Source organism: Melanotaenia boesemani, chromosome 9, assembly GCF_017639745.1.
Source record: "Melanotaenia boesemani isolate fMelBoe1 chromosome 9, fMelBoe1.pri, whole genome shotgun sequence".
Classification (NCBI taxonomy): Eukaryota; Metazoa; Chordata; class Actinopteri; order Atheriniformes; family Melanotaeniidae; genus Melanotaenia; species Melanotaenia boesemani.
The window spans coordinates 32860775-32875768 of NC_055690.1; the positions used below are offsets into that span (position 1 = coordinate 32860775).

Sequence of the window (14994 nt, forward strand, 5' to 3'; positions counted from 1 at the left end):
TGTCCTGGCACCAAGATGTCAGGCTCTCTGTAGGCCGTCTCGTCATCACCGGTGATCAGGCCAATGACGGTCATATCGTCGGCAAATTTAATGATGGTATTGTAGCTGTGGGTGGCTACGCAATCATGTGTGAACAAGGAGTACAGCAGAGGACTGAGCACACAGCCCTGGGGGGCACCGGTGTTCAGAGTCAGGGTGGAGGATGTGGTGCCACCCACCCACACAGCCTGTGGTCTGCCTGTCAAGAAGTTCAGAATCCAGTCACAGAGGGAGCTGTTGAGCCCGAGGTCTCTGAGCTTGGTGACGAGTTTGGAGGACACAATGCTGCTCAGGTACAACAACAGGTAGGCGACGCCATGGAGATTCCCTGTTGTAAGCTGGTGGCAGTGGTGATAAAAAAGTTGTTTCCACCAACAACCTGATGCATAGTAATTTATCTCTATCATATTGTATGATAGGGCTTACTTTAGCAGTAACCATTTCCATCCATCCATGTAAAGATGGGGGAAAGTAGAGAATGGAGAGTTTGTGAAGCTTATTCTCATTTCTGAATGTAATAAATGTAAACAGGAAAGTGGGAAAATGTGTGTTATAAGGAGTGGATGATTAATTCATATCTACACTGATGACTCTTTATATAATAGCATTAAAGCCTCATTGCTGAACTGCAGCAGATTTCTCCTCTGTTGGCTAAATCAGCATCATCTTCATCCTGTCTCTTGTCTGAGCTCTCTCCAGTCACTAAAAGTCTGATGTTGACTAGTCTTATCTCTTATTCTGTCCTTTTCTCTCATTCTTTTCCTCAGTACATCCCATAATATCCTCTTGCATTTCTTTCCTGCATGGTGCACATCCAACACAAGGCATCTGTTTTGAACACAGGTGAATGGGTGTGTGTATCTTTATGTTGGGGTGGATGGATTAAATGAGTGAGGTGGGGGTGTGTGGTTGTCTGCGGTTGTGCTGTCTGGGGCTCTCTAGTCTGCTTGGGCTGCTCCCTCAGATGGTGGTGGGGGTTGGGTTTGGAGGGGTGAGTTAGGGGCATGGGTGTGGATGGGAAGGATAAGTTGGTTGGGGTGGGTTGGCTGTGAGAGGGAAGAGAGGGTTGGGGCAGGGGTCTGAAACGTTTACTAATAAAAGAGCCATTTTGCTGCCTGTCCTACCAAATAAACAGTTTAGTACCACCAAATCTGTTTGACTAACATTTGTTGTTCACCTTTTATTACTTTTTGTGTGTCATGACAATAGAAAAGGCCAAACCTGTGCACCACCAGAATCTACAAACCTACACAACAGTATCTGCTCAATACCGTCAACATTGCTCCACTCATCATAAATTGTTGAGTCAGCAGGAGCCACATCAGTTTGCTAAATCCAGATGTTTATCATCATTTTAAAGGTCCTGTCATTGACGGTCTTTTGTAGAGACATCTAAATTCTCTCAAGTGCAAGAATAGATGCTCCAGTATTATAATTAATTATTCTTTAGTGTATTTTCGTTTGTAAACGGCCTTACTATCTCCTGAGTTGCAACATGACCTGGACATGAGCCACTTCTTTAAAGTATGTTTGCATTATTCAGCTTCTCACTTAAATTCTGGATTTTTTTCTTTTATTCATCTTCAGGGTGGTACTTTTCAGCAAACATCATGTTTTTTGTTTTTCTGCAAATGTCCTACAATTTTAAATTCTTCTGTTCTTTACAGATATATGGTTAAGCCAGCATTGCTGGCAATGAATGCAAATGAACCTGTTCACACAGAATTACACTATTTTTCTCTGGAGCCAGTGAGGAACCATGAGCCGCAGGTTTCAGACCCCTGGGCTGCGGGCATGGGCTTGGAGGCGTGGGTTGGGTCTGGGGTGTAAGTTTAAGCAGGATGAAAAAAAAATCTATAAAAAAAAATCCCATCCAATTACAAGAACTAATATAATAACATGTAATAATGACTTAATATCATTCTCACTTGTTTCTATTTAATGAGCATTTTCCAATATGTCTACATACTCACACAGCTAAACCACACACACACAGATGCTTACACTTGCTCAGATTTTCCTTAAAATAATCTGTTTATTCTGTATTGAAACACAGGGTTCAGTCAGAGGACACTCAATCAAGTGGAAAGCAGTGATCTCCATTAAGCTCCATACCATCCACTGCCTCTGTAGCGACCACAGCAGCAAACACACACTTCAGAGTCATCAGCTACCGACACACTGCTCCGTCTCTGACAAGTCTAACACTGAAAATAAGGCGAGTTACTGAGTGTTCATGTGATCTGAAAGAAAGGAGGTGAGATGGAACTGTCTGAGATCAATGCATCACACACAACTTTTTTTTTCTTTTTTTTTCTTTTTTGATTGAGAAAAATAATTGATATGCTGAATTCCTAAAAATATCTATTGTAAAAACCTAACTCGCAAAAAACAAAAGCGAATAGTCTCTTCTGACTGCAAACTGGGCGTATTCTTCATCGTAAGACTAGTTCTCTTCACCACCGTGGGTTTCACAAACGAGACACGATGCCTTCATGTCTGAAAAAGAAGCATGGATCAATTCAATTCCACAAAGCCCTAAAGAAAAAATAAATATATGTATCTATGGTTTATGTAAAATATGCCTTTTCTTAAGAAGGCCCGTGAAGAGCCTGGTCTTTCCTCGGTTGTACAAATGACACTTTGGCCAAAATGTTCTCATTAAATACATTCATCATTCATTTCAATGCAGGGACAAGCTTATTCGTGTAAGATGTCAGTCTGATATATGGATGGCCGTCTTCCGGAGGTTCAGTCTGCACATAAGAAATAAATAATCTCAGCATCCTCCTGTTCTGTATGTGTGCACATCATCGCTGGTTTACACAGCACAAAGACACCAGTGGAAATGGGACCACATACATCCAGGGACGCGTTGTAAGACTTCAGAACTTTAACCTGGTTCATCTGATCACATCAAAATATGCAAAATACTCAGATGAGGCTTGTTTTTAACTTATCAAGTCAGTCCAAGTAGTTTCATTCGTCCCCACTCGTGAAGACGAGTTTTGTGTCTTGAGAGAAAAGGAGCGAGAGGGGCCGATTTGTCTGGGGCTCCCTCAGAGATCCCACTCTCACATACCGAAAGAGAAAAAAAATCTTAAAAACTATAAGACATAACCACTTTAAACTTAAACGAAGTAGTTTAAACTATCTGAGAGCTGAAGCGGTGACTTTGTTATAGGCACTATAACAGCAGTAGCAGCTAAGAGAGTTTTTCATGTTGATTTGCAAGGCGTTCCATGTAGGAGCTACACAGAAAAGGCCATGAATTCACAGCAGAATAAAAAGGCTCCTGGATTTGTGTCTTCTTGTGTCTCTCTGATATGATTATTCTACTTTTCTTTAATCAATTTGATCAACATTCTGCTGCAGGTGGTATAAAAGTGCAGTTGGAGTGTGCATAGCTCGAGGAGATGGGGAAATGAGCAGACAAGACACAGAACTAAGACACAGATGTGTTTGATTTTAACATTTCAAATCTTTCTCTGGAATTTTTCTCCTCTCTCCCACCATTCCCCATCAGAGACATAAATGGAAGATTCAGGAATTTATCCAAGCTGGTCCTCATACTGCTTCCGGAAGCAGTCTCCAGCGGGGAAGAAGTCCCAGCATCGCTCTTGGTACATCTTCCAAACGTAGGACTCCTGAATCCAAAATGGGAAAAAAACTGTTAAAGCATTTATTAAAGGAGTACCACAAAAAACAGAGGGAATAACTTTGTAAATCCATCAAATAAATGTGTTAAACAGCTGATGGCCACATTACTGACCTGTCCTGTGTGTTCTGTTTCATCTTTATTGATAAGATACATCAAGAAGAACCTGAACAAGACAAGAAAATTCATTATAAACTAGGTCAAATTTATCATAACAAAACTATGAAATAATCTTTAAACATTTACTGTGAATTTTGAGTATGAAAGAGGGGACATATTTCTAATAAATCAGCAGTCATGTGAAAGAGAAAGCCCACCTTCTTTCAAAACATAAACTGAGATCATTATTTATTAAAGAGATTAGATTAGAGTCCATGATTTTATGGTGAAAAATCTCATTCATGAGGACGTCCCAGCTCAGATCAGACTGTGCAATGCTCAGAGAGACTATAAAAACCCCAAGAGCTACATCTCAGACTCGGCAGGCCTCAGCATGGTAATTAGCAAAAGGCTGAGCAAGTATATGTCCTGTTTGCAAGGTTTCCAGCAGAAAGCCTCTTCTTTCTAAAAAGATTGATGACAGATGACTGACTCCAGGAAGAACAGATGCAGCTTCTTGCTGCTGTCATCCTAACAAAAGAATAAGAATACATATTATATCGAATAAAGTACAATTTTTACATCAGCAAACTCACATGTAGTTGGCTAAATTATGCTCTTCTAAGGTGTGTGTCTCAAAGCCATGCGGCGTTGTATCAAAGTAGTCGCTTCCTATTCCACAGATAAAGCATTTTGTCTGGAAGAGAAAGTTTAAATGAGATGAAATTCATTCTTGTTCTGTAACTAAAAAGTTAAAGATGGATAAAAAACAGAGACTCCAAATCTTACCTCCATGTCCTCCCTGACCTGCTCCTGCTGGTCTCTCAGCTCTCCAAAGGCATCAATGATCAAACCTGACAGATGGAAGCAGCATTAGATGTTTGTTTATTAGGTTTTTTTCTCCTAAAAGCCACAAATACAGTAGCTCACCCTGGATGATAGCCAGCAGGATGACGATAACAAAGAAGAAGAAGGTGATGTCAAAGACCACGCGGTAGAGCTCGTATTCATCCCCGGCCGGGTCCTCGATCTCGTCTCCAATGCCACCGCCAGCACGCACGCCGACATACATGTGGAACAGGTAACACTGCAGGAGGAGGAGGGAGAAACATGAGAAACACTCAAAAAAAGAGCTCCCATCACTGGAGATTTGTCCCCCACTTACCGTCATCATGTCATCACACTTCATGTCTGGCTCGTCCTCGTCTTCACTCTTGTTGTAGAACTTGCGGAAGAAGTTGAAGGCCACCACGGTGTAGAGATACACCACGACGGCCAGCAGACCCACCGTCATCACCAGCTGCACGCAGCAGACAGACATGTCATCAGCACAAGCTCGGCTTGCTTTACTAACTAAAGAAAATAGACGTGCAGGAAGCCTCGTGGTGCATCATTAGTGGAGGTGTCACCTGTTTGCCGTTGTGGGTGACAGAGGACAAAATGGTGCGCAGGGTTTTGACTCCCATGGCGATGTCCAGAAGGTGGCAGGCAAAGAAGAAGTTGTTGTAGTGTCCCAGCAGAGACATTAACATGTACCAGACCAGGTAGAGGAAGGTCTAAAACAAACAGAGAGGGTAAATAACTCCAAACTCAAATCAGCTTAAAAGACACAAGGAGCAGCTTCTGTAACTTACATTATCAGTAAAGACCACACCAAACTTCCAGATCTGGTATTTGATGTCAATAGAAGTTATCCTGCAGAGAGAGGAAACGTTTATTCTGCAGCATTTCCAACTACAACCGTGCTGATTAATGGCAGATTCCTGCATACCAGCTGAACATTGAGGTGTCAGGTTCCGGCTTCTTTCCATGCGTCATGGCGCTGACGTCAAGCGATGCCAAGTCCATGCCGAGCAGCTCCGCGATTCTCTCTCTGCCGTAGATGTCGCCATATTTATCCAGAACCTGGACGTCACACACACACACAGACACAATCAGATGTGCTCAAAACTGACAAAAATCTGCGAACAAGCTGGAAAAAAAACTCACCTTTCTTTTGACAAACTTGTCCCAGTAGTTGTTGGGGAACGTCCTGCGTTGAGATACAAAAACACACAAAACTCAGCTATAAATTCTGCATTAGCCGACTAAAATATTTCATTTTGCATTAGAGAACTAATAACAGTAACAGGTTATTGTTGCATGTAGTGCATGTATTATGATTATTATTGTTGAATATATGCAGAATATTGTTATTACTGATGTTATTATTGTTATCTGGTGATACTATCTGCAGTTGCATAGAGGAATAAGATGCTTCAAGGGTTAATGAGTGTAATATTTGTCCATATTTATGCTTGCTGTACGAAAGGTTCAGGTAGGACTATTATGTTCATCTGTCTCATAATATAACAGCACTCTTACGGAGTGTTGAGCACCAGTCGGTCCCACTGGCCCTTGATATCATCATCCTCAGGCTGCTCAGTGACATAGAGGCCATCAAACTCCAGCTTTCTGGCCAGCTCCTTCTCTCTTTTAAAGATGACCAGAGGGACCTGGGAAAGGTGGAAGAAGAGCAGAGGATGCATAAAACTACTTGGATGTTTCAGTGCAGTTAAAAAAAAAACACACCTTGAGGCAGTTGTAGCCGATGATGCAGAGGAAGGAAATGATGGTGTGGGTTATGGCGAGGAAAGCTAAGGCTGGCTCCATGTAGCCTGTGCTCTCTTCCAAGAAGTAGTACAAGGGTCCCTCTTCATCATCATCCTCTCCTCCTTCTTCTAATCCAGACCCATCTTCCTCAGCACCAGAGCCTTCAAACAGGCCAGATCCCTCAAACAGACCAGATCCCTCAAACTCCTCCTCACCTGGAGGACTGTCAGACACCTGGACAGGTCAGAGACAACATGAGTCCCACAAAGTTTTTAACCCCGAAACTTCAGTGCTCAACACATAAACAGTTATTTATTAATTAATGATATTCCTACAGGTGTGAAGGCTGCTTAAACACCATAAGCTGAAAGTTTGCAGACCTTGTAGAAAAGCAGGATGAAATTGAGAGCGAAGGCGATGAACAGAGCCAAGAACCGGAAGTTGTAGAAGTTGCGAGAGAGGTAGTTCTGTTGGAAAACAAAGAAAAAACAAATACAGCCTCAGTCAGTCACGAAGAAACATGTCCCTGCCGGACTCATTTTGTGGATTCCTGTGTACCATGTAGACCTCAGCAGCAGAACATCACAGACTCATGGCCCAGTCATCCTATCACACAAGGAAACTCCAGCACATGCCAGATTATGGAACTGTGCATGTATGGCACCTACGTATCCAACAAATAACTGTTCTACAACGCAGAGCATCACAAGCACCAGGTTTTTATTTCCTCTTTTGTTGTAAAACCTGAACCAGGAAAGCTGTCCCGTTCCCTTTCTGTTCCCCGTGTTGTACCGTTTTTATTATGCTTTTATTGAATCTGTCTTAACTTTTTCTGTGTCATGGTTTGGACATTTGTCTCTCAAAGAATTCAGTCATTCAGATTATTAAATGGTCCAGTCAGCTGACTCCAGTCACAGCTGAGTCTGGAGTCGCTGGACACCAGACAGATGCAGCGAATAGTCTGCTCCATTTAAGCTGAGGACTCCCGTCTCCTGGTGAGCGAGGTCCGGTTCATGCCATCAGGTAAAAGGATCAGAGTCCCAAAGTCAGGGACTGCCTGCCTGTTCCTGCTGCTGAACCTGTGTAAACAGGACTTTGTGGACCTTTTCATCTTTAACTGAGGTCAACTATCTATATTTGCCTGATTTCTAGTTTTATAGCTTGACTTTGTACTTTTATCTAATTTAACCTAAAATGATCAGGTTTTTAGAATTGCATTTTTAATGGTTTAATGGGTTTTTATGGTCTTTAATCACTTAGAGGAATACTCACTGTTTGTGATTGCACATGTTGTATTGTCCTTCTCTGTTTTTCTTAACATGTGTTTTTGTTTTTCTTGTTTTTGGGAGAACAAATCTATCTTTGGATAAAGTTACCTTGAACCATGTTTCCAGTTTAGTTGTGAGCGTTTAGTTCGGGTGGACTTCTCTGTGTGCTTCTTGTCGGATTGTGTAATTCTGGCTTCCGTTTTTCATTGTTTAGTTTTGCGTCCTCTCTGTTCCTGACTGACACGCCTGTTTGCAAATAAGCCAAATAAGACAGTTTAAATACTTAAAATTCTTTGCTTCTTTCCAAATCCAGGTTTACTGGTCAGTCTTGTGTTTATTTTTGAGTTTTACGGTAGTTCTGAGTTATGTACTGAGTTAAACCTGCCGTGGCAACTCCTTTAGTTATTTTAAATTAATGTGCTGAGTTCATTCGCTGGTCTCCTGTCTGTAGTTTTCCACTTGGATCCTCACTTTAACTAAGAACTAATTCACACATTAGTTTTAGTTTCAAGTTTTGACCCCCTAAGGGTTTTCCAAACATTCATGACATTAAAACCTTTTCAAGTTTAGTTCTATAAATGCTCCCCTGAGCCTTTTTGGAGACTCCTTATATGATTATATGATGTTATTTTATGTTGTTTTCACAGTCTTGCACATTTAGAGACCTTATTATAGAAGGTTTTTTTTCACTGAATAATGAAACAGTATTAAACATAACTGTGATTGTCCATCATTATATCTGCTGAACCCTTTTCCACATTTTAGGAATGTTTTTTTTATCATTGCAGCCAGTCAGAAACGTTGTATGGAGAGTAAGAAGCTGCTCAGTTAGCTGCATCCTCTCCCAAACATCTAGAGAAAGTTCTGCACATGCAGGAGCTGCTCACCATGAATTTAATCCTCTGGACCTCCAGCTCGTTCCACAGCTCAGAGCCCTGTTCGGGAGGTTTCTTGTCCTTCTTCGCCTTAGTCTTCACCGTTTTCTCCTCCTCTTCCTCCACCTGCGGAGGCTCCTCCTCCTTCACCTCAGGCTCAGGTTCTGCTTTCTCGGCCTTCTCTCCATTCTCAGTGCTGGAAAAGACAAGCTTTTCTTTTTCTTTTTGATTTAGATATGAAGTAAACTGCAAAGCTCCTAATAAACAGAGAAAACCTGGACATGGTTCTACAGAGTGAGCTTTTGCAGCCAGTAGAGTTGGTTAGAAACAACTCGTGCACGTCAGCTGGTAAAAGACCACTGGTGTCATTTTAAGCTGGGACCGACTCCGTATCAGCCTGATGCTGTAACAGCTGAACACTTACTCTGCTTTCTCGGTCTCCTGAGGGACCTCCTCTACAGGTTCTACTCCAGGTTGTTCTTCCTCCCCTTGTCCTCCCACTGCAGCCGCCAGCTGTTTTCACAAGTTTCCAGTTAGTTTTTAAAGAGAATATTTTCATTCGATAACAAGCAGCAGACAGAAAAACTCACCAGTTTCCTTTTCAGCAGCGGCGTTCCTTCTGGAGTCGGAGGCTCCTCCGTTGTCGTCTCTCCAAAGTCTCCAAGTCCACCAGGAGTATCAAAACCAGGCAAGCGTCCACCTTCCCCTTCTTCACCACCCTCCTCTTCCTCTTCTCCTCCAACAGTATCCAAGTGGTCTGTCCCTCCTTCGGCATCGTGGACCTCTCTGGCTCCTGGTTCAGGTGGCAGGTCTCCATGAACTTCATCTTGAGTTGGGTCCGGCATGCTGGCTAGGATCTCCGTCACCGTCATCTTCTTGGCACCTTCTACCAAGCCTCCACCAAACAGAACTTTCCATATGAGGGTGAAGGAGCCCTTACATATGTTATAGACAAATATGAGGATGCCCATGAGAATGGTGTAGACAAACGTTACCAGGCCGACCACCATCTCCTTCACCGTCATCTTCCTCAGTTTGCGGTAGCGGCGCCGGAGGTTCCGGAAGGTAAACATATTGAAAAAGTTAACCACGCTCTTCAGGAATTCTCCAAAGGCTGAGGCTGACTCTGGAACTGCACCCTCTCCATTGCCTTCATCTCCTTCTCCAGACTCTCCCTCATCTCCTCCACCCTCTTCTTCCTCCTCCTCGTCTTCCTCTTCTTCACCCTCTCCCTCAGGCTCAGAGATGGACGCCGCGATGTTCATCTCAAAAATGGTGTCCTCACAGAAGTTGACGAACATCTCCATCTTCTCGCTCTCGCCGCCCTCGTTGACCACGTCGAAGATGAACTGCCTCTTGGACTCTCGGACCTGCGGCATCTCCCACTGGTTGCGGTTGGCCTCGCTGATCTCGAAGTAGATGCGCTCAATCCTCTTGCTGGCTCCCATGATCTCGATCCGGCCGAGGAACGGGCGGAAGTAGTTGAGCACGCTCTCGGCCTGCTCCAGGAAGTTCTGCAGCCGAGTGTCGTGGGGCACGTGCTCCGACAGGTTGGTGAGCAGAACTGCGATGTTAAAACCGATGTCTTTGGCCGGCTCCTGGAAACGATCCGCAAATTCCTCAAAGTTGATCATTTCATTCTCATCGGCCTCTGAGCAGGAGAGGAGGAACTGGATTTCTGACGGGGAGTACTGCTTCTGGCTGTCCATGGCTTTGGAGAAGTCCTTCTTGGAGATGAGCCCACGTGGGTCAGTCACGTAGTCGCGGAAAGCATCCGACGCCACGATGTCTTTGAGCTTCAGAAACATGTCGAAGAACTTGAGGATCATCTCCACGTTGCTGGAGGACTCCACCAACATGTCAACCATCTGCCTGGCGATGGTGCCATTCACCACGTTTCCTGAGAGCAGCACAAAATAACATTTATTTACTTATTTATTTATTTGTATTTTTAAATATTCAAACAAAAGACATCACACACATCATAACACACAACAATAATAATATCCAACCATAATGAATCATAATACACAATAAATATTGTTTTCAGTGAGCAGAACTGGTTGTTTTAAATCTTTTAATTAAATCTTCCTTTTGTTTTCATGTTTTTACTGTAGCTTTTGAATAATCCCACCTCTTGTAGAGAAAGTTTAACAATTGTTTCACAGCTGTTTTTTTAGCTTGTTTCTTCCTCTCAGACTAAATTTACTCTCCATTAATTAGAAAAAATGTTTGGATTCTGTTTGGTAATTGATTATTTTTAACACTGGACATAATTTGAACAATTTTAAAAACAACCAGGTCTTAAAATTTCCGTATTTTCAGTTTGATGAACAGAGTTTGTTGGTTTTCGATGAGTGGATTTAGCCATTATTCTAATGTTTTTTTTTGTTTGTTTGTTTGTTTTTTTAAAGAAAGACATAATTTGTTGTTGACTCATATGTTCTTCCCCACATTTCCACACAATAAGTCATCTATGGTATGAAGGAACAATACAAAGTGTAGCTACTATTATGACTGATTATAAGAAATCCTTGATTTTATCAAGAACTGAAATTTTTTTAGTTTTAAATTAATTATTTTTTAAGGTTTCTACCAGCTCAAACTTTTTTTTATCTATTATTACTCCAAGGAATTTAATTTCAGAGAATGTTTTTATTTCTATTATTTATCATGAGTTTCTTATTAGCGATCTATTCTTAAATATTATATATATATGGTTTTATCTATATTTAATTTTAACTTTAAAGATCAAACCAGCTCTTCCTCTAAATGGTCCCACATCTACATAGATTTGCATCAGCAATGATGAATTTATGGCCAAAAAAGACGCCAGCAGCAGCAGGTGGAGATCTTACCTTCAAGGAGGGACAGCAGCATCACCACCATGTCTTTCTGCAGGTCTAACAGTTCCTTCAGCAGGCCAATTTGACTGGAGTCCTACAGCAAACACACACATGGCAAAGAGAATCCACATTTTAACTTCTATCTTGATTAAAATTTGTTATTTTTATGACTTCTTATGTTTCTTTTGAGACGTAAGTAAAATGACGCTACCTCCGAGTGAGTTCTACTCCAAAAATGATCCTGGGTTTGCATTTTTAGATAAAAAAATGTTTATTTTAACATCACAAATGCAACACAGAAGTTTAAAACACAGGCAGGTGTAAAACAAAGGTCCGGACCACCGGATAGATCTAATTCCTGGAGGTCAACAACAGAGTACTAGAGAAAACTAGAGATTCTTATTTTCTTTAGAGCAGTGGTTCCCAAACTTTCTGAGCCACAACACCCAAGATAATATATGTTTGAGTTTACATGCCCCAAATCAACTTCTTTCATGGAGATAACACCAAATTCTGATTTTTATTATGGCATGATAATAACTTTGTTACAAAATACCCCATATTTTATTTGGTAAACCTGGGCTACATTTCTTTTACAATGATCTGGCAACCCCTTGAAATTATCTTGGGATCCCCAGTTTGGGAAGGCTGGTCTATAGGAAACAGTGTCGGCAACAAGACCTGGAGACATCACAGCCACAACTTTTTCTTAAACCAGAAACAATCAGACGCTAAATGAAAAGCAGCAAAGCAAAATAGTTCAACTCTTTAAGAAGCAACATGACATACGACAAAGTTGAATCAGAGAAAAACAGACCACAGATGGATTTACTGCGGAATAAAAAAAGTTTGATTATTATATATAAACACATATTTATTTAACGGATATTTATCTCTATAGTAGCAGATAAACAGCCCTCAGAAACAAAAAGTTAAAATCCGGTAAGCTGCTAACAGTAACTGAAACTGAAAAAGGAAAAAAGTTGACGCTTGGAAATGCAACTGCAAAATATGAACTGTGAGGAAGAGAAGTGCCACATGAAGATGGTGCAGGTTGTTCTGGATTGTTTTAAATAGATATGGTGAAGCATGAGCTCCTGATGGGAGCATGAAGGGCCTGTAGATGAGGTGGCGTTGGGAGGAAAAACACAGAATCTTACGCCATTTCGCTGTCCAGGATCAGGGTGCATCTAACGGGGTTACACATGGAAATAAAACTGTTATCCATCAACAATTTTCTATCGTCTAAGTCACAATTTTATAAAGTGCCTTTGCATGGAAACTAAAAACTTAATTTTGTTCAATTTTTTTGTTTTGATTTAGCTAAAAGAAATTAGCTTAATCTTTTTCAAACAAAACTTTATTTTGTTTAATTGAATGAAATTAAATTATATTATCAGAGAAGTGTTCTGAGCTTAATATAATTTTATTTATTAAAAAAGGAAATAAAATTGCATTTCTGATTTAGCTATTGAGGTATTTTTGTCACAAATACTAAACAAAGTTAGATGAAAATAAAAATTTATTGTGAATAATGAACTGTAAAGCGAGGAACTAATTATCTTCCAGCGCCGCTGTTTTTAGTCTGAGCAGAAGACGTGTTCAATGTCCGTCGACACAACGAAGCCTGAAGCTGCATCTTCTTCATTTCTGCAAAGTATTTCTTCTAAATTATCTAAAATTCATGTTAATCTGAAGTAAACTGATTATTTTTATGTATTTATTTTAAGAATGGGTTGATATTAATCTGTTTCTCAGTATCTCCAAGTTCCTGAAAACAATCTAAAACTGGTTTGAGAATCATTTTGAAATCCAAAAGATATTTATTTGCTGCTTAAAATAATTTAGATCAATTAGAATTTAATGCTTTGTAGATGCAGCACAACATCAAACTATCTGTTAATCTAATAAATAATAAGTCCTTTAACATAAACATATAATAAATGTAATGTATTTAGGAATTTATTATTTTAAAATTTTAATTAATATTCAGTTTACTTTGGACTCAAACAAAGAAAGGTTATTCAAGCTGTTATCATCGCGTCTTTTTAATAAAATGACTCAAAAAAAGATGCAAAAACAATCTGATAAAGACACAGAGTTAAAAGGAAGAAAAAACTATTGTTAAATAAAACATAATCCGATAAATCCATCATTTACAGGAAGCACGAGACAAACAGCTCATAGTTTCAGTAAAGAAAGCGTAGGAATGAAGCATCATAAACTCTTTCGTCGTTTTTTTTCTTTAAAAATGAATAAAATTTGCAGTTTATGAAACAAAATGGCTTTAGAAAGGCTGGAAATAGATGAATGTGTCAGATTCTGCATACCTGTGCAAGTTTCATCATCATATGAGCGAAGACGTGCAGGAAACCAACCACCGCGTCCCACAACCTGCTGTGGGCCAGAGACTGCTGGTTACCGGTGCAGGGACCCTGAAAGACACACATCCCACTCATTTCACCACTTCAGAGAACACATTCACATTTCCTTAATGCAAATATATTTTAAATCAACCTTTTCAGAGTATTTTACGTTTTAAGTTCATCTGCGAAGTATTTAATGTAAAGTTTAAACTAGCCCACCAGCAGGAGTTTCTGCAGGACCTGGCCAGGTGTACGGCTATCAGGCGTGGACCCGGAACATGTTTCTTACCTGGATGTACTCAGTCAAGCTGTTGAAGACTTGCTTGGCTACTGTCATTGCTTTGGAGAAATTCCTCTTACCAGGCTCATCGATGATGTCTTTTCCTGAGTAATACCAGTAGAAGTCACTGATGGACTCCTGCACGCGAAGAGGAGGAAGGCATGATGTTACTTCTGGATTGAGTACACCTTTACATTGAGAGTATCATTTTAGTGTTTGCACTCTTCTGAGAACTGATTTAAGCATGATTACATATATATTAAAGCCTGGAGAAAGGCTGCCAAAGACCACTTCAGAACAGGGGTGTTAAACATATGGCCTGGGGGCCAAAACCGGGCTGCCAGACGACCAATCTGGTCAGTGGGATGAATTTGGTAAATATGAAAATTACATAAAAATATTATTAAATATAAATAATGTGTTTAATGTGTAAAAAAAAGGCTAAATATTGTTGAAACTGTACTTTTTTTTCTCAAGAAATTTCAGATTGTTTATAATAGTTCATTAAATATAAAGATCTGGATAATGTGCTTCTTTACACTAAAAAACAAAAGCTTAAATTAGGAGTTTGGGGTTTTTTATGCCATTTTTATCATGCAGTATTTATTTATTTTACTGATTCAGCCCCTCGAGATCAAACTGTGCTTAATGTGACCCCTGAACTAAAATGAGTTTGACCTGCTTTATAAGATCACAGGAATGTCCAGCTCACTAGAAGCAAACATAAAGGAAGTGGAGTTGGTAAAGGCATATTGTTCTGGACTGTAAGTGTGAGGCATCAGGTGGGAGTAAATGAGAGTGACCTGCAGTCGAAGCAGGTAGTCCACGGTGCAGATGATAACGTTGATGGTGGTGGTGCTGCCTGTTTGGGTTCGCAGGTAGTTCTGAAAGTCTTACCACAAACAATAAAAAAAGATATTTAAACAGACATATTAAATAACTACAAATGCATCCAAAAAGTTTATTTTTAA

The 14994-nt window shown here is 40.4% G+C and overlaps 1 protein-coding gene across 1 annotated transcript in view; it reads right to left on the reverse strand.

The window, feature by feature from the left end:
- Nucleotides 1-2049: 2049 nt before the first annotated feature.
- Nucleotides 2050-14994, reverse strand: part of ryr1b (ryanodine receptor 1b (skeletal)) — a 98202-nt gene continuing 85257 nt past the window's right edge. Inside the window, exons 88-109 of the mRNA XM_041994341.1 lie at nt 14827-14915; nt 14033-14161; nt 13708-13812; nt 12538-12567; nt 11589-11618; nt 11390-11471; nt 9122-10431; nt 8956-9044; nt 8544-8727; nt 6769-6855; nt 6368-6622; nt 6161-6291; nt 5786-5828; nt 5568-5701; nt 5431-5491; nt 5206-5352; nt 4962-5096; nt 4727-4883; nt 4586-4650; nt 4393-4493; nt 3812-3863; nt 2050-3686 (exon numbers count right to left, since the gene is read on the reverse strand). Coding sequence (XP_041850275.1) covers nt 3591-3686; nt 3812-3863; nt 4393-4493; nt 4586-4650; nt 4727-4883; nt 4962-5096; nt 5206-5352; nt 5431-5491; nt 5568-5701; nt 5786-5828; nt 6161-6291; nt 6368-6622; nt 6769-6855; nt 8544-8727; nt 8956-9044; nt 9122-10431; nt 11390-11471; nt 11589-11618; nt 12538-12567; nt 13708-13812; nt 14033-14161; nt 14827-14915 — 3512 coding nt within the window. The 3' untranslated portion in view covers nt 2050-3590. The remainder of the gene's footprint in view (nt 3687-3811; nt 3864-4392; nt 4494-4585; nt 4651-4726; nt 4884-4961; nt 5097-5205; nt 5353-5430; nt 5492-5567; nt 5702-5785; nt 5829-6160; nt 6292-6367; nt 6623-6768; nt 6856-8543; nt 8728-8955; nt 9045-9121; nt 10432-11389; nt 11472-11588; nt 11619-12537; nt 12568-13707; nt 13813-14032; nt 14162-14826; nt 14916-14994) is intronic.